General features: G+C 47.5%; 1 protein-coding gene across 9 annotated transcripts in view; it reads right to left on the bottom strand.

The window, feature by feature from the left end:
* Window positions 1–27,986, bottom strand: part of BAHCC1 (BAH domain and coiled-coil containing 1) — a 116,979-nt gene that overhangs the window by 37,924 nt on the left and 51,069 nt on the right. For 8 of the 9 annotated variants that reach the window (XM_081899480.1, XM_081899483.1, XM_081899479.1 and 5 more), the window contains 3 exons: window positions 7,016–7,195; window positions 2,473–2,595; window positions 188–1,885 (listed from right to left, as the gene is read on the bottom strand). In XM_081899480.1, the coding sequence (XP_081755606.1) occupies window positions 188–1,885; window positions 2,473–2,595; window positions 7,016–7,195 (2,001 nt within the window). The remainder of the gene's footprint in view (window positions 1–187; window positions 1,886–2,472; window positions 2,596–7,015; window positions 7,196–27,986) is intronic. The other variant, XM_081899482.1, reaches the window with a different exon arrangement.

Below are 27,986 nucleotides of genomic sequence, written 5' to 3'. Positions count from 1 at the left end.
TGAGTATTGCTGACCACAGTTTGCAAATGTGCCCATCAACAGCAAAAGGCTGGGGAGCCCTAGTTTAGTGGTTATGTGCATATAGGCAGTGCACGTCTGTAGACGTCAGGGGCAGCGTGATGTTGGGCCAATGGCTCTGTCCCCCAAACAAGGACTTTGTTGCAGTTGCCCCCCCCCCCGGTCTTACCTTTGAGCCCCATGGCAGCCCTGCTCTGCCGACTGGAGCTGGAGCCGTAGGCCGGTTCGGGCCGGCTAAGCGTATCCTTCTGGCGAGCCACAGCTACGGCGATGCCCACGGGAGGCTGGCGCACCTCGCCGTCCCCGTGTCCCAGCTCATGTTCCCTGCTGCGGGCGCAGTCCGGGCGCTCCATTTCCTGCTGGCCCTTGGCGCCCAGGAACTTGCCCCCGTCCTGGTGGGCGCAGCTGCCCTTGAGGCTGCCTAGTCCCACAAAAGGAGCTTTCTGCCCCACGATAAGTGCTTGGTTGCTGTACTTCAGCAGGTTCTTCATGGCCGACACGTCGTCGGGCGGCGCCTGCATTTCCTGGGTGAGCACCGAGCCCTGAGTCATGAGCGCGGCCTGCTGGAGGCTGCTGCTGAAAGGGTCCAGGTAGGAGCTTTTCCTCTCCTCCACCATGGGCAAAGGAGGAGGGCCCTGGCCCTGCACCGGCCATGGCGGCAGGTGCGGCCCGTTGTAGCCCAGAGAGCTGAGCTCCATGGACTTGCGCTTGGACTCCGCGTGGGCCCCGGCCTGCTCCATCTCCGTCTGCAAGTGCTGCTGGTGGCGGATGCGGGCCACTTTCTGGGTGCCGGGCGTCGGGGGCTCCTTGGGGGCCTTGTCTAAAGTGCAGCAGGACTGGCTGAGTTTGCACAGCGTCTCCTGAGGGCTAGGCCGCGCGCAGTCCTGAGGGGGCACCATCTCAAAGTGCCCGCCTTTAGGCTGGTGGGTTAAGCTCCCAAAATGGCCGTCGGAGCCCGTGCTGTTCAGGTACTCCAGGCCTTTGAGGCGGGCCGCGTTGGAATTCTGCGGCCAGTCCAGCCGCCGCTCGGCTTTGCCCTCCACCTTGAGGTGAGAGAAAGGGTGGTTCCCGTAAGGGGGTGGGTGCTCGGGGCCCACGTCGTGGGGGCGCTCCTTCCCCTCGCAGGCCTCAGAGGGCACCTGGAAGGAGCGGCTTTTGTCAGTCAAGTGGCCTACGGAAGGCACAAAGGTGGCTCCGCTGATCCGCAGCTCTCGGCCGGCCTTATCCTGCAGGGGGCACATCCCGTCAGGGCTGGAGTGGAGCTGCAGGCAGGGGAAACTGCCCGTGGTCGTGCTCAAGGCCGGGGGCCCGGTGGGCAGGCTTGACGGGACGGTGTAGGAAACCGAGTGGTGCAGCATCTGACGCCGCTCCAGGCACTCGCTGTAGGACTGGGGGGGCTCGTGGTGGCCGAGGTCCTTGGCACAGCGGCTCTGGGCTCCCGCGTGGCGTGGCAGGATGCCCCCGCCGCAGCTGGGCAGCACGGCTTTGCCCGAGTCGCCGTTCAGCACCTTGGAGCTCAGCAGGCAGGAGGGCAGGTGCTTGGGGCGGTTGTCGCAGGAGCCCCGCTGGGGAGCCCCTTCCTTGCAGTTGGCCTCGGGCGTCATGGGCATCACCAGTTTGTGCCGCTCCTTGGCCGCCGCCTCCTCCTCAGCCAGCCGGTCCTTCCCCTCGCCCTTGGCCCCTTTGTCCCCCTTGGACAGCACAAAGCGCTCATAGTCCTTGTGGCACTTTTGCCCGTGGCCTGCCTCCCGGTCCCGGCTGCAGGAGCCAATGGGGTGCCCTGGTGCGGCCCGGGCAATGCTGGGGAAGTTGTGATTGGCTGACAGTAGGGTGGGCTGAGCCGGTAGGTTCCGCAGGTAGAAATTGTCTGGAGAAAGAGGGAAAGTGGTTAGGAAGCGTCTCCTTTGAGAAATAATGCCCCTGGCAAACACCCCATCTCTTCCTCCCCTATAAATATTGATTGACATCCAATGCCCTTTTAAAATGTGTTGGGGAGCGGAGGGTTTTATTGGGTTCTTCTTTTTATTTTTATTGTATATTTTGCATATTGTGGTTTTATGTTGTGAACCGTCGTGAGACCTGCAGGTATAGGGCGGAATAATAATAATAATAATAATAATAATAATAATAATAATAATAATATCCCCCATGCCTTGTTGCCCAAGCAAGTCTAAAGGTTCTAGCCTCTCCTGTTTGCATGCTGCAATAGCTCTCTTTTAGGAATTGTGCCACTGCAAGGCAGAGACTAAAGATGTTGTGCTGGGATGGTGGCATTGGCCTCAGATGCCCTTCAGTCACAGAGAAACCAACTCCTTATTCCCTTCCCTCTCTGTGCAACTGCCTCCCAAATCTGTGCCCTTGATAAGGTGCCGGACTTCGTAGTGGTTCTTCTACCCCTTTAGAAGGGCGTATCTGCACGTTTCCCTGCAATCCCAACCATGACTCAACACTTGCCTTTCTGGCTTTCATAGAAACGGTGCTGGCCATACAGGACGTTGCTGTTTCCATGGTGATCCAAGTGGCTCATGGGAAGAAAAGTGGATGCTAAGCTCCCGGAGAACCTCGGGTAACCTGGAGCTAAAACAAGAGGCAGCGAGGAATGAAATGCTGGCATCACAACACAGCGGCCGTGTAGTCCCTGGCTTGGGCCTTTAAGTCTGATCTGTCTCTATGTACCATAAATGTCAAAAGTAGACTGCCAGTGGTGGGTGGGGAAAGATATTCAAAACATTTGTTAAGACAGATTTTTATTATGGCAGTCCGAATAAACACCTGATTCTCAGTGTTGGGAAATATCTGGCTTTCAAACAGCAAGAGGTGAATAGAAAGGTAGTCTGAAATTGTTGGTACCACAGCAGAAAACTCCTCTGGTGCTGGGCTGGGCAGAAGAAGCTCCCACGGGACTCTTTGGGAAGGGGGATCACATGAAACAAAGGCTGTTTGGGGGAATAAAAACACCCTATAGCATGAGCACAAGAAAACCCTGATGAATCACTGCATTCTTCATAAAATTTAGCACGGATATCTCGAATATTAGTCCCACAATTATGTGCAGTTGGGGGGGGGGCAAAAAACCTCCGCCTGCCTCTTCACAAGGCTGGGGCATGCTCCTGGGCTTAAATAAATACAGTAGGAATAAATAAATCAAGTTCTGCACCAGGGTGACTAATTATGGAAATCAAGCACCTCTATGTTTATTTGCAATAATTTATTCCACATCATGGTTTCAGCTTTACCAAGAAATAAATAAATAATAACAATAACAATAACAATAACAATAATAATAATAATGATGATGATGATGATGATGATGATGCTTTGAGAATCGATAGAGAGAATGGATATATGGGATTGGTAGAGGAGGAAATGTGCTGGTGGGGTCAGGCAATGAATAAGTGAATATGCCGTCTGGGGCAAATGGGGAGCTGCTGAAGGGATTGAAAATACATGCTCCGACTTCTTTCTCTCAGGCCCACACTGATGGGGTCCCTCTGCAGGCTAGAAACTTCTTCAAATATTAACTTGACTAGCCCAGATCTTAAAGAACCTGGAGCTAGCATATGCACCTGAATCCATTCCTGTGCAGCAGTTACCAGAGAGGCGTGAAATAAACACAGTCACTGACTTTACAACCTTTACTAGGATTGTATCCTCCTGGCTTCCTGCCAGTCTGTGTCTGGGTCAAGGTGTCAAATGCTGCAGCTAAGGATTTTACTTGGGAGGGAAGGCAGGGGAGAACCAAGCGTTTTGATGGGCACCAAGGTGAACTGCCTGTTGCAGCCTTGACGAACGCTAGCTCTGGGTTTTGGATGTTAAAGCTCAGGGGGACGTGGGTCCAGTTCCTGGTTCCTCCAGAGTCTTCGCCTGTAGTGACTTCAGATAAATACCTCAACTCTGTGCAAGTTAACCTCAGCTCCCTCCTTAGTAAAATGAGAACAATCAGGGGTGACACATCGCACTAATATTGTGAAGATGGAACGGCAATGTGCATTTTTTTTTTAAAAAAAGGAAAACTAAAACCAAATTAGAGATTTGGGGGAGAATACAGGAATGCTTGCTACTATAACCACTTCAGAAACTGAAACTGCCTCTTGCTACAGTTCAGCGTAAGGAAACCAATTTGAAGGATTGGCCAAAAAGATGGGTGTTTAATATTGGTAGGATTAAACTGGCGAGGACAAGAACAAAGTTTTTGTTTGCTGTGAGGGAAGAAAGTACCACTTAAAAAGTAAAGTGCCATGTACTTTATTAATTTTGGGGGGGGGGGATAAGATGCGTGCATTCAGCTAGACCAGCTTTTCCCAAACTTCAGTCTCCAGCTGTTTCCGGACTACAACTCCCAGCTACGAGCTAGCAGGGCTGGTGGTCAGGGATGATAGGAATTGTAGTTCAAAAACTGCTGGTGACCCGAGTTTTGGGAAACACTGAGCTAGACAGTATTTCACTTTCTTTCTTTCTAGTATGTTGAACTATATTAATAGGTATGTGGTTGTCGTCCTGAAAATTAGAATGGAAAAGACTTTGCATTACTAAGAGCACATATACGTGTGTATATATATATATGCCTGCAATTTATAGAGATGACTAATAATAATGAGAGCTAGTCCAAATAATCCCAACAGACATCTCCTCAGACACTGTACACAGCCTAGTCCCAAGGAAAAGTTTTTCCACACTCCTTTCGCTGGTGACTCACCCAGGGCTAGGATCTGAGCAGTGGCAATCGCTACGTGCAGCGTGTCAGGCCAAGCCACCAACGGCTCCCACCCTAACCTGCACCCTTGTCTGAGCATCGCCATTGTCTGTTTGACTCCTCTCTAGGAGGAAGAGGCAGCCAACTCTCTCTTTATTCCCCCCCCCTCCCTCTCTCTGTCTGCCCAAGTTAATCTCCCCAGTCAGCCACACACCAGCACTTTCAGCCCCGCTGCCCCACCCCCATCTACACACACACCCCCCCGGACAGGCCGCCCGTCAGCATGATGCCGAGAGCATTGCCTGCACCCCGACCCACCCCCCTCCCAGCAGCCCCAGCATGCCGGAAGCCAGCTGGCAGCCGTTCAAACTAGCAGTCGGGCTGGCTGCCAGGGCACCGTGCCAGCAGCACCTTGCCGCTCACACTTGAACTTTCTGCATCTCGCACGGAGGGGAGGATGTTGGGGGAAGGGCTCAGCGAGAGCGAGTCACTGCAGGAGACACAGAGGGAGAAGCGAAGAAAGCACACTGCGAAGAATTAGGGTAGCTAGAGTTGGGACGAGCATCATCGCAGCACGGCTGGGGCGGCCAGGAATGGGACCAAGGCAAGGAGGGAGGGGGTTCAAGGAAGACCTGTGGTTTGGGAGCAGAGACGGCTGGGGAACGGGGGAGACTGATTCTCTCCCCCCCCCAGGGGAGGGCTGTGGGTCACACATGAAACACAAAAACGGGACATTTCTTTTCTTTTCTTCCACCCACAAGATAAGGCTGGAAGGACAGAATAACTGGAGAGGGAGACTGGGAGCATTGGCTGGGAATTTGGGGGCCAGGATAAGGGGTGGTTTGGTGGGAGTGAGGGGCAGCAAAGCTGCGAACCCCACTGCAGCAAGTTCATTCTTAAAAGAATTTTCCAAGTTTCTCTTCCTTTTTTCAATTAAAACAAAAAAAACGGAAGGGAGTAGGGGCCAGTTGGGAAATCTTAGGGGAATTCCTGCAGCTAAAAAGAAGGAAAATGTTAGCTCACTAGTGAAGAGAAAATGCAAACAACCCCATTGTTCCCTCCTGCTTACTTATCCCTCTTCCTCTCCAACACCCTGCCAGCATATATACAAGGGGAAGGCCCCACCTCTGGGCTTCCACGACAGGACAGTTTAAACAAGGGATGAGGGACCTTTGGACCACCAGATGTTGTTTCAATGTAGCTCCCATCATCCCTGACCAATGACCATGCTGGCTGGGGATGAAGGGAGCTGGAGTCCAGCAACATCTTGAGGGGGTGGCAGGTTCCCCAACTCTCATTTAGGGAGTTACAACTAGGCAGCAAGAGTTTCAAGCAATGTTGAATAGATAGAAGAAGAAGAGGAGTTTGGATTTGATATCCCGCTATATCACTACCCGAAGGAGTCTCAAAGCGGCTAACATTCTCCTTTCCCTTCCTCCCCCCCAACAAACACTCTGTGAGGTGAGTGAGGCTGAGAGACTTCAGAGAAGTGTGACTAGCCCAAGGTCACCCAGCAGCTGCATGTGGAGGAGCAGGGAAGCGAACCCGGTTCACCAGATTACAAGTCTACCGCTCTTAACCACTACACCACACTGGCTCTCAAACAGATAGGCCTAGTCCCTGGGCTAGAATGTTCCTTTCGGACACTTTATTCCCCCTCCTTCCTAAGAATGGGGCGTGGAATGATACAGAATTAAACTCAAGTCAATATTAATGAGGCCCATTCTCTTCCACAAATGCTGGGACCTCCCCCTAAACAAGGTCATTTGACATGCACACAATATTCTATGGATGCTTGGTGCCTGGCACAGAAATACTGTTCTTCTTCTTTTCTTTTTATTTCAAAGTCATGTTACTAGTCCTTGTGGTTGTGACAATATGGATGGTTGGGCAGCAAATGCAAGTTTCCACAATCCCAAAAGATGCATATGCTGCATGCCTACATCTCCCTCCTTTCGCACTTCCTACGTATGCCATTGTACCAATTCATCTTGTTCTGCCATCACAAAACTTGTATTTTTGAAGATGCCATATACATAGAGAGACAGGACTGATATATGAATTAAGGACATTTATATGCACGTATTGGTTTTCGTAATTTATTCTGTTAGCAGAATGTGAGCAGTCAAAGCACAGAATTCCAGCTCTCTTGGCTTTATTATTTAGAACTTTTAATTTGTGCACATACAGAATACTGGCAGGAGTGAGAGATTTATAGGAATTGAGAAGCACTGCTCCCCTCTTCCATGTGCTTCTGGATATTCCACCAAGGCAACGTTGAGTAATTCCACCAAACCCCTTTACCTTCATGGGAGTGTGAGAACCAAATCTGGGAAGTGCCGGAGTGGGGGCCGCGGAAGGCCGGTTCTGATGGGGATGACGCCGGGCCTGTGGGATGTGGCGGTGCTGCTGAACCCAAGCTGCTGCTGAGGAAGCTGCCCATAAAAGACGAGGCAGGTGAGTTTCCCATCAACCCACTTCCTGCTAGATGCACACACACAAAAAGAGAGAAGGGAGAGGGAGGAAAAAGAAAGAGTGTCGGCATATGGATGGACAGCATGAAGATCAGCAAACTTTCTACAGTGGCAATTATTGAGTTCTTGATTTGTCATTCTGTCCATAGGCTCATGGTACAGTATGCTACTTTGCAAATAAAATACCTAAGCACTAAACTGAAAGCAACATTTATGCAATAGCACCATACATATTTTTGCTTAAAGACCTAGCTCATCATAATCTAATAAAAATCCTAGTTCATTGAAATGTTTGTCCCTGGAACCGGGCTTGAAGAGGAAAGAAAACACTTCCAGCAGATGTGAAGGCCCACCTACATGCTTTTACAGGCAGTGCCTGGATGGAAAAACACAGTTTCCCACTCAATCTGGCAAGCTCTGGTGGGCAAATATCATCTGCCTGCTGTCTACTCCAAGGAAGGAGTTGGTATTAATGTGAATCCCCATCAAAGACTTCTGAGAGTCATAAACTGAATGCATCTCCTGAGCATGGTACCTAGATACATGCAAGCAAGGAAAGGCTGGGAGCATCCATTGCGCCTAATAGTTGTGCATCTACAAGCTTATCAGGAAACAAATGACTGTGGGTAAATGTGTCACTAGGCCTTGAAACCTGGGTAGTAGCTGGCACATATACAGAACCCTTTGATATACAAGCCTGTGACCTTGTCAGCACTCATACGTCAGCTCAACACTAGCAGCTTCTACGCAAATGTACCAGCCCTGCAGAACGAGCAAAGGAAAACAGCCCAGACGCAGCATATTGAGCACCTCCATTTCCATGTCCAGAATGACTCCAGGAAGGGAGAATGAACCATAGGGAAATGAACCGGATGGATGCAAGTTCTCCAGAAAGAAGTATTCAAAAATTGCTTACTGTATAGAGTGCAAACATGCTCACAGTTCCTGTGAAACAACACATTCCTCCTACATTTTGAGTCAATGACTCTCTGGCAACCAAGTTCCTTGCAAGTGGGCTTCCAAACCACTGGAAAGAGGACCCCGCCTCATTTTGCAATACCTGTGGAGACACATCCCGAACCCACTTCCCCAGTGTAGCAAACCTCAAATGCAGGTATTGTCACATCAGCTAGGCACCTGAGGGTAGTGAAGCTCGACTTGTGCACCAGTCCATACCCATGGGAGCTGTGTGACGTGGGAGCTCTATGGGATTTAATAGCCAGCTCAGTGAAGAGAACACAGTTCATGGGAGGGAGCAGATGATTTCATGTAAACCTGCATTACATTACTCGCTTACCTAGACAATGCACAGTGTTATTGCACAGGCCAGCCCGCGATTTCTTGCCAGAACTGACTCTAGAACAGTTTATTTAGGAAATACTCTTAATCCATGGCTCACACTTGGGATTCCTTGTATTCACTGATCATGACTGTATCTGCCCGTGAGATGGCAGGACAGCTACGCAGGTGTAACAGCAGCTCTTGAAGGTGGCTGGCTTTTTCAGGGGTGGCTACTGCTCCAGCCCCTGCTAGGGCAAAAGACTTGAGCTAACAATGGAAAACTCCTCGATGCAGAATGTTTGTAAGCTTGCTCCCCTACTTTGATTTTCCCACTTCCAAGGCACTCACTGCAAGGGCTAATCCAGCTGTACAGATACTAAAATCTCTCTCTCTCTCTCTCTTTCTCTCATTTTGTGTGTGTGTGTGTGTGTGTGTGTGTGTGTGTGTGTGTGTGTGTTCTGGCAGGGTTTCAAATTCATCATGGGAAAATTCATCACCACCAAATTTCTGCCTGTGAAACAGTTGCTTAAGGTGAAGGGGAAAGCTTACCAGAAAAGATGGCAGCTCACCCGGCCAGGCCTGCAAATAGTGCTGTGCTCTATCTATGGGCAACGGTCCTAGACCTTTTAGTCATTACCCCTAGGTATTTGACGTGGGCGAGTGCCTGGCGAGGCATCCAGCCAAAAAGCAGGAAGTACTCCTCTCTTTAAGCCAGCCCACGCTCCCTGGCTAATCCCACTGGGATGCCTCAGTGATGAGTGTGGGGAAGTGGTTACAAGGGCAGGGCCAAGGCAGTTCTCCCCACAGCTGGGGTGGGGGTGGGAGCCTGATCACTAGCTAGGGAAGTCCCTTTCTGGACATGACATTGTGAAGAGACTAGGTCAGATCAGAGTAGGCGGTGGCGGCGTGAGAGAGCCAGTCCAGGACGGAGCTTAAAAGCCTATCACTGTAGGCTTTCCCATAGGCTAAGCACAAACCTATGAGCGCTAAGAAGATCCCTGGGGAGTTTCTGAATCTCAGACCTGATCCAGAACTGCCCAACAAGGCCATGGGCTTCCTTCCTTAAGGGATCCCCAAGCCCCATAACATCCCTAAACTCCTGTTGAGTTTGACAAAAAAATAATTAAGTGACACCTAATTTTAAAATACTGTATTGGAAAAGAATGGGAGCAGCAGAGCTGTTTTTTGTTGTTTTGTGCATACCAACACCCCGCACCGCACCCCAAATATCTAAAAGCTGTACTATTGACCTCCTATTTCTTCCAGGTGGCGTTGTGTGGATTTTTTTAGAGGGCTCAGCTGGGTGATGCAGTCAGTAAGTAGAGAGGGCTTTGTAAGGTCAGCAGATATATAATTGCCCAGAACGTGGGAAGACACAAGAGTTCGGGCAGGAAGGAGGACGGGAAAGGAAATACTAGCGAGAAGCTCTTCTCTTTCTAGCAGGAGTTGCATATCTCCCTAATATTCAGGCTCAGCCTCAAATATCATAAAGGAACCCCAGAACAGGGAACGCAGCTCACTTGTGTTCCCGTCCCCCGCAATTACATGCTAGAACATCAGAGTACGCCAGTGATCGTGTAAGGAAAAACAGATCCTCACCCCAGTCCATGGAATCACCACCAAAGGGCTATCCTAGCTGAATTAAAATGCTGATCTCCCATTTTGTGCCTTACTATTGCTATGCTGAGCATTAAATAACATTAGATGACTGAGAGCATTAAATAACATTAGATGATCAGGATACTACTTTCTTATCTTAATTTTAATGCCCGTCATTTCTTCCCACCAACATCTTTGTGTATATGTCTGAGATACCCAGTGGAGATCTGAAGGCTCCCCCCTAGGAATGCAAGAGTTCATCAAACCAGCTGAGAAAGGAAATTTGGCATCACAGGGGCGTGCCCAGTTTGTCTCTCTAGTTTGGCTGGTAGCTCCTATTGTCATCCTGCAGTAACTTAACAATCAGAATTGTGATTGATTTTCTAGACTTTTGGAGGCAGCATAGTTTTTCCTGTGTGTATGCATCCTAGAAGGTGTGACACAGCAATGCAGGTGGAGAAGGGAAGGTTCTGAACACATGATTCTGCCTTATGTTTAAAACTGAACACATGATTCTGCCTTATGTTTAAAACAAGTTACAGTATTTAATTTGACAGGAAAGGTAATAGTGAGGGTGTGCCAATGAAGGTGCATGGCAATAGGTTCATCTGCCTGATATCACTGTCAATTGGCCTTGAGGGCAGGTGGTTCCCAGGTCTGTGAGATAGGTTAGTTGCCTGTTCTGGATAAGGTTGGAAGAATCATGTACGGCACCTAGGGTTCTGCACCCGATCCACCTCTATCAGTAGAGGCCAGAGAGACCTCTGTGGCCAAGGGCGTTTGTGTTTTACAAGCTCTGGCTAGTACGCCAGCTGCAAATGTTCTTGGAATTGTCCAAACCAAAGTCCTTGTGTGGGCTTCTGCTGATGGGACTCATTACTTGAATCTCACTCTCTGATGTGGCACTGTTCACGTTTCTCCACATCCCTGAAGTTTGGTTCGCCTTTAGTATAAGGGCCCAACCTTCAGTGCAGCAAGCTCTGCCCTGTGGAACTGCCTGCCAGTAGACCTGCCTTTCAGATGTCTTCTGAAAACTGTACTATTTAGGCTGGCCCTTAAAACACGAGTGTCACTTCTTAACTAACCAGTACTTACTGATGTCTTTATATTTATGTTTTATGGGTATTCATAGTCTGGTTTTATTGCATTTTGTATGTTACCAGCCACCTTGACACAAGGAAGTGCATATTATAAATATTTAAATAACAAACACACATTAAAACCACACTTTTTACAAACAAAAAACAGGAAAAGTATTGCTAACGTAATCTACACCTTAAGCGAGTGCTCTTTCCCCAAAATGTGATTATTATTTTTCTAGAGTCTGAAAGAGGCAGAAAACACGAGGGCAATGATTTGGTGACATTATAATATAGATTCTCTGTAAAAGCAAGTGAACAAGATGTGGTTATTCCAGAGTGAACAGCTAGCACAGAAGTACTGCTAGAACAATCCATAAATCAAGAAATCAGTACCAGGTTTAATTACCTCTCTCAATCTTGGAACTCAGAAGAGTGGTTGGGGCCAATGAGCACATGTGCACATGCCCAAACCCACTTTACATGGGCTACAGGCAAAACTGCTGATTAGCGTACAACTAGCCTGCTTGTAGAAGCTCCTGGCCAAATTCCCCCCCCCCCACCGTTGTCCCTTCACACACCTAGCATTACAGTGGTACCTTGGGTTACATATGCTTCAGGTTGCATATGCTTCAGGTTACAGACTCTGCTAACCCAGAAATAGTGCTTCAGGTTAAGAACTTTGCTTCAGGATGAGAACAGAAATCGTGTAGTGGCAGCGCAGCGGCAGCAGGAGGCCCCATTAGCTAAAGTGGTGATTCAGGTTAAGAACAGTTTCAGGTTAAGAACGGACCTCCGGAACGAATTAGGTTCTTAACCCGAGGTACCACTGTATAATCAACAGCTGACAATTAAAAAGCAAGCCCCGTACCACCATTAGCCTGGCTCTGGAGTTTTGTGCTCTACAGCTCCCCCCTTCAACAAGCAACCTTATCTGCAGCTACAATTTCAAATCAGTTAGCCGGTGGCCATGCATTCCTAGCACCTCCACCCATTTGGCAGCACAGCCTCAGACCACACAGCATTCTGCGTCCCACGGTTCCCCATCCCACTGAATCGGTGCCATTTCCGGCAGCTGTGGTTGCTGTCCTCTCCCATCCCGCTTTTCCACAGCTGTGTGTGGAGTATGGGCAGTACTACCAGGCCTAAGACAAACCCAGGATACATTGCAGAAAATAAACTTCCCCACCCCCGCCATGTATCCAAGCCCCCACAGATTCTGAAGCCGTTTCAGGGCAAGAGAGTTGCCCTCTCAGGCCGAGCTGCCAAGGAGACCGGATAAATAGGAAAGGAGGAGAGGAGCAGTTGGTCCTGGCATGGTGAGGGAGGCGGTTCCTGTTTCTAGGCCGAGCCTATCTGAGAAGCCGTGGTGCGGCGCCTTGGCTTGCGTCTCCCTGAGAACGAAGCCCCCCGCCTCAGCTCTCTCACGCCTGCCAGCGTTTCCCAGCCTGTGAGTCACAGGCTGCTGGCAGTGTCTGCTCCCCTGACTCTGCAGCTGATCAGCTCCTCTCCAGTTTCCCACCCACTCCTCAAACAGCCAAATCCTTAGCCAAACCTCTCGCGCTCCGCTTGGAGCCCCTGGATCCCATGAACTGGAAACGCATCTCTGGGCAACTCCCTCCTCCCAGTCATTTCGAGCCAAAAATACAATAATTGAGAGGAAAGGAAAGGGGGAAAATACATAACTGAATGGAGATGTTCGCTTCTGGGACGCAATGACCCTAAGGAAGGAGGCCAACAAGATATATTATTCCATACATGAAAAAAGTATCATCCTAACCCTATTGGGGTTTTCTGATATCAAATCATTTTGAGTCTCCACCTCCTTCCTTTCCTCGCCTGTAGTTTTGGTGCTGTCCCCTTGTTGGTGCATACAGTAAACCCGCAACTTATACAGGGTTTAGGTTCTGGGTATCCGCACCTAAAACCTGTGTAAGGTGAAAACACATTGGGTTCAATGGCGGGTGGGATTGCCAAAGTCTTTCCTCCCCCCCCCCCCGGCGGTTGCCCCTTTCTCTCCCCTCCCCCAATATAATTGCCAAGCCAAATGAGCACAAGTTAAATGTGCGTAAGCTGTGGGCTTGCTGTAGTTAGTTGCTCTGATAAATTTGCCTTTCAAATTGAATTTCAAATTGGGGTCTGGTGGGACCTGGCAACATGGCTGGCGAAGAAGGGTTTCCAACTATTTTACTGGGCTCTGCACCTGTGCCCTTAGCAACATCTTAGGGATCTGCAGGGATTAGCAGGTGATAACGCCAGATGATTTCTGCAGATCAGGTTGCTGTTTCAAAGCACTGGAGCAAGCCAGGGGTTTACCCCCCTCCCTGGTCAGTGATCAGTCCTAATGGTACTGCTATGTATGTGGAAGCAGGAGCTCAAGGGGCTGAGCTTCTCCCAAGTTTTCAGCACAGAAGTTTCCAAAGTTTCAAGGAAGGTGGGCTGGATCTTGTTTGCTGGGCCCACTGAGGCTTAGTTGCCCCCGCCTCCCACCCTATCCTGCTTTTGTAATTCAATGCTTTAAGAAGCACAGCATCCGTCTCCTCAAAGCCATTGTTGACTGTCAAGTTTGCCTGTATAAAAGGGAATTCCAGGTCCAATCCCACTAAATTCTTGAAATTCAGTTTGCTTTACATCATTACAAGATGTGGACGCAGGAGGCAAAAGCAGGTCTAGGAAAGGAATATCCATTGAGTAACACAACAAAGGCTGAGAAAGCAACGGCTTCCCATGTTTTTCCATTGATTCAAACTCTTTGTGGTTTTAGTCAGTAAACCAGAGCTCTACAGGGGATTTTACTTCTCTCTGGCCACTGGAAACCAGGAAAAATAATAATCTAAATCCTTATAAAATCCTCATAGAAGCAGAATCCAAATATCTTAGCAAGCAAACCATTATGACCAGGAGGAACGCCATCCACCACTGTCTGTGGAAAAAACGAGGCTATGCTGGTTCCCCAACCCTTCAAATGAGTTGCAGGAAACAGGAATTTCCACCTTAAAAACAACACTGGGGGGGGGGACTTTCCCCCTTTCACCACTGGGCAAGAATTACCATAAATTCGTTCATGATGTCAGAGTAAGGAGACAAGGAAGGAGAAAGTGTTCAGGTTTCTAAAGGAAGAAATCTTGAGTCTTTCTGCCTGTTTGCAACTCCAACCACAGATGTATGGCTACTGGTTGCTTTCTCTTTTTTTAAATGAAGAGGAAAAAAGATTATGCACAAATTCAGTGGCACTCATTTCTTCCTTTAGTTATTTACTGTATGTGATGGTTACCAGCTTGAAGCTTCACAAGAGGATTAGACAAATTCATGGAGGCTTAAGTCTGTCAGAGGCTACTAGCCACAATTGCTATGTTCTGTCTCTACCGCCAGAAGCAGCATGGGGAAAACAAGATGGGAAAAGTGCTATTGCACACAAAACCTGCTTGCGAGCCACTGTGGGCTGACTAGGTGGGCCTTTGGTCTGATCTTGCAAGGCTTTTCTGATGTTCTTATAATGTATTATGTGTGCCCTACTATTACATGAGGCTTCCAGTGGTGTCTCATCCAGACTACAAACCAAGTTTACTCATTTGCTTCAGAATGTTGCAGTACCTATTGTTCCCAAACCACCCACTGGGCTTACTCTCATATTTACTTCCCGTATGCCAGGGCTGAGTCCTGACACTAAAATAAGAGCAAAGCACAGGTCCTGGTCAAACACAGGCACTTTGCATGCAGAAGCAGACCAGGACAAAAAAAATGTTCATATAAAACAGCAATCAAAAACAGCTTAGCCGAAAGCCAACTTTCAGAACCCCAAAACTGTGGGACAAGCAGCCACTCTCTTCATCTCCTTTTCTGAATAGGGATTTCCTTAACTGTTGTGCGGGCCTCACAACACACAACAGGGGCAGATGATGCACTGCTGAAAAGTAGTTGTGGGCCTGTGGTACTCTGGGCAACTGTGGACGAGGAAGTCCAGTCTTCATTCGGAAGGATCAGGAACTCCAACACGGATGCCTGATTTCAACTTGCAAGGGCTGGAAGAAGGTGCCCAATCCAATTACCTTAGGGAATTCGAGTTCACAGAGAGGTATGTTGGTGGTTTCTGGTCCAGGGCAGGGAAAAACTGTTGCAAGGTTTTGTGATCCTGGAGATTCTAGACATTACGACTCAAGAAAAGTGCACGAGAGAGAAGTGTACAGCCAGCAGAATGGCACCAAGAACAGCACCTGTCCTCTGGCCAAGCTGTGGCCAGCCCAGTGGAAAAATGTGCCAGCTAGGGGAGGCATTGTTTGGAAGCAGCCGTGTGCTTAATTTCCCTTGTGCCAAGGGAGCAACACCGCCTCTCCCTAAATACAAGGTGTTTGAGGCAACAAGCCCTGCTCTGTAAGCTAGGCCAAAGGAGGGAGGCTTTCCTTGGAGCTAGATAATAATGTTCTGAAAAGTCTGACTGAAGGGCTCATCAAGGCTGGTGCCAAGCTCATTCAGCTACTTTGTAATGGATACATTCTGCTAGCCGCACCTAAGGATCTCCTGATGTGAATCAGTGGAGCCACCAGTGAATCATATTTAAACAAAGCAATCAGCTCCAGACTGGACACTAATAGGATAGCGAGCCAGGGCTACAACATCCCTTATTCCAAGGCTTTACATTACACCTCTCAGTCTGAGCTATCAGTTGCTGCTCCCTCGGGGCTGGGCTCCTTTCACATCATTCATAGCTACACTAATGCCCTTCAACTCTGACCCAAAAGGTGGCTGGATTTCATCCCATCGTTGCCTCCCATTTAAAACCTTACAGGTGTCACTAGGCGCCCCCTGCCCGCAAGAGAAGCCCAGGGCTCCTAGTCTTTCCATGGCAGGAATCCGCAACGCCCCTTTCTGCCCCAAAGCCATGGACTCCTCGCCCCGCACATGCCTTGAGCTGGTGCCCCATCCACAACCCATCTGCCATCTTATTTCCAGTGTGAAAAAGAGCATGAAGGTTGGTGAGAGACGACGGCAGGCTAGCTGAGAGTGGGAGGCTTGCATGACTTTTCTGCGAGAATGTGTGTGATATTTGGGATGTCCCGGGCTCTGAGCTCCAAACTCTCGCCTCTCCAAACAGCTCAGCTTCTCCAGTGTGTGCGAAAGGGCAGAGGCTAATTTGCACTGAGGCTTGGATGAAGTTATCTAACTGGCCACTGAGAGCTGCTGGATACTTCAGCTGCCCTTCGTTCTTTGAAGCAATGCCCCTTTCTCCAGATCATCCCAAACGTCCCCTCTACTGCCAAAAATAACCTCCAACCACATTTTAAGTCCATATTTCAAGACATCATTGCTCCATGGTGTTTTTTTATTTTGAAACTCTCATTTGGCAGCTTTATTTGGGCTTCGGGGAAGGGACCCCACCGCTGCGGCCAGATCATTAAGTGAATGGGGCGGAAACCGGGGAATGGGATAAGCCCAGGTTGTCCCCACTTACCCCACGTTACTGAGGCAACTCTATCAGCCCTGGAAGCATCAATTCAAACAGCGCATGACACACACATTCTCCGTAGAGCTGCCCTGGCTTACAAAGGCAGCTGCCTTGATTGCCATTGTTGAGACAAACAGCACCCATTCATCCCTGCCCTGTTGCTGCACGGCAATGCACAGCTCCAAACCCATCCGTCTTAGCCTCTCATTTCTCTACCTGACAAGCCTTCTGTGACTCAGCCAGCCCACATCTCCTGTTTTCTGTGGGTCTCCTTGATTCGATGTGCAGCTTCCTCATTGTTTTGAATTGTAAAGCAATTTTAGAGTTTAAAAGCAGTGGTGGGACATCTCTCTCTCCACCCACCTACCCGCCACCACCCCAGCCTAGCCATGCTAGAATCTCAGACATCTGTGGCTCGCACACTCAATATGTTTGTGAGTTTGGGGTTGGGGGGGGGAGGTTTGCTGGAATTTATTCTAGAACCTAGAATAATTGAACCAGCAACAAACTCCTACCCCTCCCGCCCCAAGAGAGTTGGGCTCACACTCTCATAGTTTGAGCTGACAACTCCTTGTTCACTTTCCTTTTAACAACACTTGGCAAAGGTACTGCCAAATGAAAATGGGTAATAGATAATGTAGATCTTTCACTGGTCCCAGCTTTTGAGTTACAGAACAACCATTTTAGCAGAAGGTGACATTAAAAACTGAGCATTTATGCCCTCTGTGGATAAATGTGATTGATTATTTCAGACAAAGCAGCAGTTCATCCATAAAGATATACTTCACAGTACACAACATATACTTATATGCACACACAAATACACAGGATACATACGCACAATACTTTATACTAGAATCAATGGAAAGTGAATACCTGGTTTTTGTTTTGTTTTTACAGTCTACACACAATCAAGATCTATTGCATATTTTTTTGCCCCTGAAAAGCGCTATTTGAGAAACTGCTTTCATTCTGAAAATAATAGCTCATTGCACATTGATTCTGCATTTCCCTGCATTGTGTCCATTTGAAAACAGACGAAAATGGATGTAGCCAGTGATGCTGTTTGGTGAGTGTATACTAAAGATTGCAATCTCCCCTTCCTTCTTCATTCACCTGGGGCACATGCAGGGAGGGAAAAGAATAGCTAACCTAATCAAGGGGAGGGTTTTCAAAATTGTATCAAGTAACCACACCCACCTTTGTGGATGGCAGGATCTGGAATCAATCTAGTTTGGAAGCAACATGTTGGAGATGGCTGCATAATGGATTCCAGATTGAGAAAAAACTACATTTTTGTGCTGCAAATGCATTCGTGTGCATGCAGCTGGATATATATATCTATGGATATAGATACACAAATCCAGCGCAACTCATATGTCTCTCACCTAATCAAACACCAGGAGGGAGGAAGGGATAGTTGGCTGATATATTTAACTTGAAAAAGAAATGGCGCCCCTATGTACTTCCTTTGCCAAAGTTGGAGGCTCAGAATGCAATGAAGACCGAAACACACAGATGAAAAATGGCAGGTTCCCGAGAGCCTTCCACAGTCAAAAGCGCTATATAAATGCTAAGAACTATAATTGTCCAGCTAGATTTCAATAGGCACTTGAGCCGGGCTGAAATGCAACAGGCACTGAAACTACAGATTGATCCTGAGAGACGTGACAGAACTATATGAGGTTATACAAAGCAGACAGACCCTGACTTGGGCATGAAATGGCGATATGGGGGAAGCCTACAAGTGAGGCAGAAGCAAAAGGGGGTTTGGGAGTGTGAGAAAGAGGGGGTGGCTGGGTGCCCAGGGGACTGAGGTGTCTGAACAGAACAAATCTGAGGATTGGAAACAAGGACAATATGGCCAGAAGTGAGGAAGCCCAACTCTTTTTTCCCATAGAATCATAGTTGGAAGGGACCCCGTGGATCATCTAGCCCAACCCCCTTCAACACAGGAATATGCAGCTGTCCCATTCAGGGATTGACCCTGCAACCTTGCCATTATCAGCACCACGCTCTATCTTGTGTGTTGTTTCATGATTAACTCAAGTGAGTGAACTCAAGCAGCTGAGCAGGGGCTTTCCCACTCCTGTTTCAGGTTCAGGAGCCATTACAGAAAAGGGAACAGGCTATTCTGGTGGTTGGAAAGTTGTAGCTGAGCCCAGGACACAGGTCACTGGGCTCAAGCTTGACTTCCCCAGAAGAGCTGCGCTGGGGAGGGCCTCACCCAGCCCCAGCCTCTGGGGGCTGTGCGGGAAATACTCAGACAAACATCTGTGCAGCTCCCAGTCAGGTTTCAGTGGCTGGAAAAGGAGGCCAAGTTCTGTGGGAGAGGCCTGGCCCAAACCAGCTCTGCTGGGAAAAGGTTCAGCAGCTAGGACTGCCTTGAAAATGACCTCCAGCTCTGGGCTCCATTGCAAACGGAAGAGCCGCCATCTTAGCGCACACCAAGAGCTGGAGCCAGAGGCATTCCAACTTTAAAAAAAGAAGTCACACAGAACTTCGAGAAGCAGATTCATGCCTAGTAGATCCAAACCCAGAGGAAGAACGCTAATACCAACCTCTCCTCATAGCTACACAAATGTAATACTTCCCAGACAGGAGGTGCTGAGCTTCAATTCTGACCGGAAGTTATACGCTCTGAGCGATGCAAGTATTTTCCATTAACCCCAGACACGTGCTAATTTCCTTTATCTCTCACAGGCACTCTGCACATGTTCAGTTACACGATTATCTCACAATTTAATTCTAAGCCCCGACGCGGAAATTTGATTACGGGGCCAAGCCTTTATATAACCCAGCTCAAATTAAGTGCTTCACAAATTATTCAGTGCACATTTCCTGTCTCGAAGAAGTGATGCAAACACACATATTTCCTGCTGTGTAATCTTCACAGCAAACAAACGCTGCCTACCCAAAAGCATGCCCATGAATGCAAAGCCAGCACAGTCAACCATAATCACACCAGCGTGCAGAATGTAAGGAGGAGAGGGAGGCTGCATTCAAATGCATGGTGCGAAACAACAGAAATGTAATGCTGAGCACTGAAGAAGCACCAACCCAGAAACGCAAAGAGGGCATGTCATGCACAACCAGATAAGTATCATAAATTCGCCTTTGGTGCATTCAAGGGTTCTCAACGCACTGCCCTCAATATGTGTAAGGCACTGTGAAGCAGGAAGACATAACCTTGCTAACCTTTTTTTAAAAAAATAAAAAACCCAACAATGTGGCTGATGGGAAACTGATCCACCTCCACTGGCTACCAAACCACCAACTGCATACCCTCCCAACATTTCTCCAATGAAAACAGGGGCGTCCTATTTAATAATAATAATTCTGCTATTTACACCCTGCCCATCTGACTGGGTTGCCCCAGCCACTCTGGGCAGCTTCCGACAGATATGAAAACATAATCAAACATTAAACATTAAAAAAACTTCCCTATACAGGGCTGCCTTCCGATGGCTTTGGGGGGGGGGATCGAATAGCTCCATACCCTCCAACATTTCTCCGATGAAAATGGGGACATCCTAAGGAGAAGCGGGGCATTCCGGGATCAAATTAGAAACCGAGATGGCTTCTGTGAATCTGGGACTACCCCTGGAAAATAGGGACCCTTGGAGGGTCTGCAACTGCAGTAAGTGCATTCCGTGTGGAGTTTCTCAGCTTTTTGCATGTAGAATTTCATTTCCTCTTCATCTCTTTGGAGAAGCAAAGGGAGGGAAGGCCTGGAACAAGGGAGGGGACCTTGCCCAAGGGAACTTTAATGAGTCAGTAGCAGAGGCAAGGCAGCCCGGGGACTGCTAGGCCCATTCCTATGCTCAGCCCAATCAGGAGCTTGTTTCTCTTGAAACAAGCTCCTTGGCCGCGAAGGCAAACCACAACATGCATGAGTCAGGGACTAGCTGTTAAGGGTTTGTGCCAGTGAGGGCGAGGGAGGCAAAAACTTGGCTCCAGGGCTTCCGTTGCTCAATTCTTTGGATTTGTGAAAATTCTGGGAATGGGAAAGGCCTGGGTTTGCGCCCATCCTTGAATCAAGAAGGATCTGGGGGTAAGTGTGAGAACAACAACTACCAGCACCACCACACAAACCCAGAAGCCAGCACGATATCCAATGTGCTGCACAGCCCAAATACCATTTTCCACACAGTAATATCACGTGGTCTGTATGTACGGTTGTTGCTTTTGTTTTCAAAAATTATGGCCCTTCGGGTTGAGTGGCTCTGAGCTTATTTAAAATATATTTCATTTTTCTTTGTGAACGCAACCAGCTTCAGGGGTGGGTGGGTGAATGGGTGTACACTTTAAAATAACCTGAAGGAGTCAGCGTTGCTGAGCATATGTGGAATCTGTATAGACATTATGCGAAGCTATAAGAAACACACACACACATGAAAAAAAATATTGCCTGAATCATAGAAAAAGTCTAAGCCATTATGTATACATCTGATAAGAACATGGGAGTTCAGCTAGTAAAATTTTGTCTGGTTGTTAGTCTTACCCATAAGGCAGTTTTCTTGAGATGAGGAGAACTCACTGAGGAAATCTGAGAACTTAAACTTCCACTTTTTAAAAAAGAATATTTTAACTCTTACATATAACTGTCTAAAAATGAGAACTGCTGCATGTGCCCCAAGTGTTTAAAATTCAAATAAAAAAAGGGAAATAAGTAATAGTCACCTTTTAAAAATCTGACAGTTTTTAGTCACTTGTAATTTTAAGGACCTGATGTCTTGACTTTTAACAGTTTGGGGTGGTTACTCCAGTTTGCTGGGGCCAGAGTATTAAATTACAATAACACACAACCTAACTGCTCCTTTGGTAAGTCCTTACAGTAGGGAGTTCCCAAAGTTTTAGGGCCTAGGAGCACTTTTGGAAATCAAGAAACGGTTGCAGGGACCATGAAATACCCATTTCACAGAAGAAGATCTGAAAATGCTCATAACTCCCTTGAAATAGGCAGGACACTTAATACATACATACCCCCAAACAAATAGAATACAGACAAAAAAAAAAAACCAAAAAGGAAAACGCTCACCTAAATAACAACAAAACTCTGTTTAAAATAATAATAATAATAATAATGAAACATTGGAAGAGTCATAGCAGGTGCCAAAGAAAGACAGTTAAACTGCCCACATGATCAAGTAAGACATCTGAACCGTCATCTCTGAATTCTACATATGGAGACAAAAAAAAATCCCAAAATGGCCCAGAGGTAGATTGCTAACGGCTTTGTGGAAAGTTGCCAGGTTCAGACTAGTAACACACTTGTCAGTGCTAGCGACAATAGGGCACAAGGTGGATCACTTCCAGGCTACCAGCTGGAACTAATAGGCAGATCCCAAAGAAAGATAAAAATAGATTGGTTGACTTTCTACTGTACAGCAAAGTATTTGGGAGCTCCTGTCCGAAACAGCCATGTACAGCAGTGAGAGCATAGAGCCACAGCTCTGGCCTTCTTGTTAGCAACCCATCTTTTAAAAAAATTACATTATGCATAGCTTGTTGCCAGGATGCCCAGGCTCTCTGTGACAGATGCAGAGCCAGCTGTGCTGTGCCCGGTTCTAGATAACGCAGCCAGCCAGCCCTCTGCGTTCAAGGGCATGTGAAAAACCGCCTCTCTTCCAAAGCCAACCAACCATAAAGATTCCCTGAGCACCGTCCTGCCCTCCCAATTCAGACAGTTCCCACTAGAACCTCTGCGTGTACACATCACGGAGCGAGACGGCACCTGAATGCAATATAAACACACGAACTGCCCAATTGTATCTGCGTTCCTTCTCCCGCTTGGGGCTTTTCTCTGCTCTGAAACCCCTGGTCCCCACCTCCCCAGCCTGCGCATCTCATCAGAGAGGGCGTCTGAATGAGGCCCATAATCAACGCCCAGCCTTAATAGCCGGCAGTGGCAAACATAGGAGAAAAATAGCCTCAAACTGGCCTGAATTACAGGTTATTAACTGTAATTGGATATAAGCTCTCACTGGGTCTTTTCAGACTGTCCACAGGTTGGTGTGGAACTGCGATGTGTACATTTCAGAATTCCTCCTGACCACATCAAGGGATGCAAAGTCTGCCTTAAGCTCAAAAGTGCGGCATGCTGAGCCAGACCCAGCAGCTCCTTCTGTAACATCAGGGGTTTCCAGTCTTTTAAAACAGAGCAGAACTGGTGTGCATGTGTGTGCGTGTGTGTGTGTGTGTGTGTGTGTGAGCATTGTGGTCTGCCCCCCCTTTAAATACCATGGCTTTCTCTTTTCTCCCCTTTGATGTCCCCTGGTCCTTTTAGATAGCATTTGGGCTTCATTCAAAGTTCTACAGTAAGGACAGACAAATTCCGCAATCCGAGGCGTCAATCTGAATATGCTAACTTAATTGGATGGCTGTTTCTGCTTCCAAGGTTCACCTTTTCAAAGAACCTGGTAATTTGTGTTGCAACAAAAACCAGGGTGGAAAAAGGAAGACAGGTGGTGGAGGGGACTGGCAACAGGTGATCAGCAGGATCAGGAAAATTACGAACAGTCACTTTCTGGAAAAGGGACAGAGTGCTGTGTCAAAGCGTTAAAGCCTTATCACTTGCTTGCTGAAATCCAAGTCAAGCAGTTCCTTTGGTTTCTGCAATTTACATCAGACTAGCAGTCCTCAGCAATTACAAGACTTGCAGAGTTGGTTATAAGAAAATATAGGTGTGATTGCAATTTGTAAGCCACACAGAACACACTGAATACAGAGAACCTTGTTCTCAGGTGCTCATACATAGGATTCCGCTGCAAGTTTCTTAGGATGTCAAATATAAGGGTCCACATTAGCACAATAGAGCTCATGGGTACTCAGAATACATGCACACTGGTCTGGAATCCTCCTTCCCTGTAGGAGTCAGCACCACTTCTGCAAAGATAGGAGTTACGGTTGCCACAATTTTCTCCGGCAGGGTTCCTGTGCTTTTAAACAGCTAGCGATTAGGAATTCAGCAGGGGTCACAGAGATGAAATGGTGCTGTGGAAAGTCACCTGCTACGCATCTTTGCAGGTTGAGGATCAATTCCTTAGATGGTATTTGCCCCAAAGCAAATACTATTCTCTTATTTCAGTCCTGGGCAAGAAGAGCACTCCGTTCTATTCCTGAGTCGGTCGGATGTGGAAGCCTGCAATTACGGAGAATCGTGGGGCATGAGGTTTGGGGCGCTGGCTTTCTCTATCCGGATGCCCACACATTTTTCCCAGCGAGGAAATCAATGTGCTTTGACGAGTACCAAAAAATCTATCTACCCTCAAGCAGCAGGAGCACCAAACAGTGCTGCCAGCTTTTGGGAGGGTGAGGCGAAGGTAGGAGTTATTGTGCCTCTACTAGACACAAGAGAGGCTGAAAATCCAGCACCTGGACCTTTTCCCTGCAGGGAAGCACAGTGTTGGGTGGAAGAAAAGAAAAAACCCTGCTCCTGGTTTTCTGCCTATTACTCAGGTGCTGACATCAGCTCTGCCAGGTTGGCAAGCCCAGGTTGGCAACAAAGGCTGGCAAGCCAAGCAATGAAGCAGCCTCTTTCAAAGGCTATCGAGCTAAACCAGGTCCTATACCCCTCTCTTCCTCGTCTTTGGAGTCCCATCTGCCTCCCCCAGGCTACACGAGAATGCAAGCTCGTCTACCACCCCATCTCACCAGCAACTTCCCATTTCATTAAGCAATAGGTATGACGTCTAACCATCTGTCCTCACTCACAGCGCACTGTAAAGACTGGAACCAAAAACAGACGCTAGCAGGAACCTCAATGTATGGAAGCCTCCACTCCAACTGCCGCTATGGCTTCCCCTGCATCTCTGTGGACATCCAGGCAGCCAGGAAAGTCTCGACTCCTGGCTAGTGCAGCAATCCCTAGAGCAGGTTCCTCCCTCGCAAACACAATGTTCCCTGGATGAGTAATTCTGTTGTGGGGTGGGGAATGGATGGGCAACAAAGAGTGGGGAAGAGGTGGCAAACTTGGGATGGGGAGAGAACATTGTGCAAGCTCATACAGGGGCTGGGGCAGGACAGCAACTGCACGCAGGGCTCTTTCAGCTTTTCATAGCATTTCATCATGGATGCAAGTCTTAAGCCAGCAGCAAGATGCTTAGCTGGCTCACATGGGAGGTTGCTATTTGGGTAAAGGTTTGATGCATGCAACACAGGCGTTCTTTCAAAACTTCTGCAATTCCAACGCCTGACGTCTCTTGGCTTCGCTCAGAATGAGCTGAGCTACGGCAGATAACATAACAACCATTTTAGCTGGCAATGGTGGGAGAAGGCAAGGCCAGCTTGCTTAAAAATTCAACTGAGTTTGCAGGAATTTGGGTCATTTTTACAGAGGGCCAGCACGGTGGCTGGGAGAGATCCTGGTTCAAATTCTAGCATTTTTGCATAGTCTTGGGCAAGTCACTGTCTTGCTTGGTTACTTTACAGTTAGGGGCCGTTTCAACAGGAAAGAACTTCTGCTAAAATGGAAATGTCTGAAATGTAGATCGTCTTTCTCAAACTTGGCATACATTGCCCAAGCATCCTCAGAGGCTTTAGCTCCTGTTTTGTGGTATGCATGGGTTGTTTTTTTATAAAAAAAGAAAAAAAACATTCATGTGCTCCAAATATTGTGGCTTTAGCAGGTACACAGTGTAAGGCTATAACATGTACCTGTTACAATCGCAGCACATTAAGTAGTCAGAGTGAGAAAGGAATTGCAGAGCATTTTGAGGAATAAAAAAGGTGTAATGAAGCTGTTTGATAATAAACTGAGATAAAATCCATGGGACAGTTCTCCTGCGCACACCCCACTGAAGTGAATGGGAGCTGTGCAAGGTCACAGAGGTGGTTCTCTCCCCCCCCCCCCCGCACATCTCACCCTAATTTTAGTGGTCCGGGCAAAGAAATGGACTGCGACACTACAGCCTCTCTCTCTGGTGCAACCGCGTGCAGCTTTGCAAGGAAAGTGCATAATCAAAGCCGTTTTCAAAAAAATAAAATGAGGGAATGTGCAATCAGTCATAGTGCACTCTGTACTATATAAATTCTGTGCCAGGTGAACAGAGCCAACTCAAGACAGCACAGGAGTTCATCCAACTGGTTGGGAAACAGGTATTTAGATTCTGCATGAGGAGGAAGACCCCATCAAATTCTCCATCCTCCTTTATTATACTGTCTCCCATTGGTCAAGCTGCTAGGGCTAATGGGAGTTAGGAGGCCAACAACGGTGGCTGGGAGGGCTCAGTGTTGGCTAAATGTTGCTTAGATTTAGGGATGCAACTGGTTTCACTTCACTCAGAGCAGTGAGCTGTCCTCAAGATGTGTGTGTATGTGTGTGTTTTTAAGGTTTGTACAGTGGTACCTCGGGTTACATACGCTTCAGGTTACAGACTCCGCTAACCCAGAAATAGTACCTCGGGTTAAGAACTTTGCTTCAGGATGAGAACAGAAATTGTGCTCCGGTGGCGCGGCGGCAGCGGGAGGCCCCATTAGCTAAAGTGGTGCTTCAGGTTAAGAACAGTTTTAGGTTAAGAACAGACCTCCGGAAAGAATTAAGTACTTAACCTGAGGTACCACTGTATACACATTTCAATGCAACTTTTCCCAAGTCAAAAGCTAATGTTATATTGTGCTGACTCATGAAGACGCGAGTCAGGTTTCTATTTCTATTATAGATGCTTATAAGTCCTGTCCCCCCCACGCCCACATCACATAAGTCCTGCGTGTGTATGTGTGGGAGAGAGACGGGGGGAGGAGAAGGAGGAAGAGGAGAAGGAAGAACTAAATGAAGGTGCCACTAGCTCAATTTACTGTTAAGACCAGTGATCTAATCCAGAGATATATTGCTGCAAATAAAACGGTGGGAAGATTACATTCGAAATTGCACATAAGCACACACACACACAAACGCACACAATTAACGGCTGTTCATCTGAGGGTGGGGGTATGGGAACAACAGCGTAAGAGAAAGCGGCTCATTTCCATGATAACGTTATATTTTATTGAAACAATCTCTAAAGTTTTGGCCCTAAAAGTGTGAAAAGGCCTGTGGCGAAACCAGCAATCTGGCAGCTCCCTTCGTAAACAGTTTAGCAGGTGCCGTAATAAGGAATGGAGAAGCCAACGGTTGCAAATTAGCACCCAAGTAGCTTTGCAAGACAGGCTAAGAACTCCTCCACGCCCCCCACCCGCCGTTGCTGGGTCTCCAAAAGTCTTCCCCTGTAAGTGCTGCCATCACCCGGTGTAATCTTAGCCTGTCTTGCTCATCAATCAATTTGCCCCATAAAGCCCTTTGACATACTGAAATATCAGAGAAACATCCACTCCATCAGCTTATGCAAACAGAGCAAATCTCACCGGGCTTTTCCAAATATTGATTACGCTTCCTAATTTATAGCAAAATAATAATGGCAACAATGATTGCAATAATAATAATAATAATAATAATAATAATAATAATAATAATAATAATAATAGTTGGGAGCAGCAGGGGGGCGCATGGGAGGAGCGAGGAGAGAACATGGTTGTATGCGAGAGAAAATGAGATTGGGAAAGCAGCTGGTGACTGAAAAATAAATTGCAACCAACATGGAAAATGTGGTGAATGTTTTGTGGTAAATGAGGGGTGACAAGCTAGAGACAGAGGAGGATCAAAGAAGTGAGGGAGAGTGGGAGAAGGAGGTGGAATTTCTTACAGAGACCTTTTTTCAACCCCATCCAACCTGGCAAGAAGGTCTCTTTACACAGGAAAATCTTGGTACCTTTATACAGGCCACCGTGATTCAAGACTGTTTCACGCATTTGACACATGAGAAGCAAACCCAGGTTTGTCACCCAATATGTATTTGAACAGGGAGCAATAGTCAACCACAGCTCCCTGATTACTTCTATTTATATTCTGCTCTTCAGCCCAGATAGACTCCCTTAGCAGCTTCTCATGAAAGCCCATCACAAGATACGACGTGATGTGCATCTTATGGGATGTTTAGAGCAGGCAACTTGCACGAGTGTACCTGTGCAATACACGCATTTAACAAACATGATATGCTGCAATGTCAGAAAATATGAGGAAAAGCATGGAGGGGCGGTGGGGAAGTCAAATGTGAAATGGAAAAGCATGTATCAATTTGTAAACTTCTGAAACTTAGAAATAAAAATAATTTATTTTTTAAAATGCACCTTTTACAAACAAGTGAGTCACTTTCACTCAATATTTTCAGGCATAGCCTTGTAAAAGTCTTAAGGTTGCACACCTAAAAACTTTATAAAGACTTTGAAGAATCGAGACGTTTTAATAGTCTATTTTCAACAAAACTCATGCTCGTGAAAAGTGAGAATTAATAGACACCTGCCCCTCAGATCACGACAAATAAAGAATATAAGGAGAGATGGCAGAAGGCCCAATAAGAGTC

This window comes from Podarcis melisellensis (genome assembly GCF_964234715.1).
Source record: "Podarcis melisellensis genome assembly, chromosome: 2".
Classification (NCBI taxonomy): domain Eukaryota; kingdom Metazoa; phylum Chordata; class Lepidosauria; order Squamata; family Lacertidae; genus Podarcis; species Podarcis melisellensis.
This window is presented reverse-complemented; position numbering and strand designations above follow the sequence as displayed.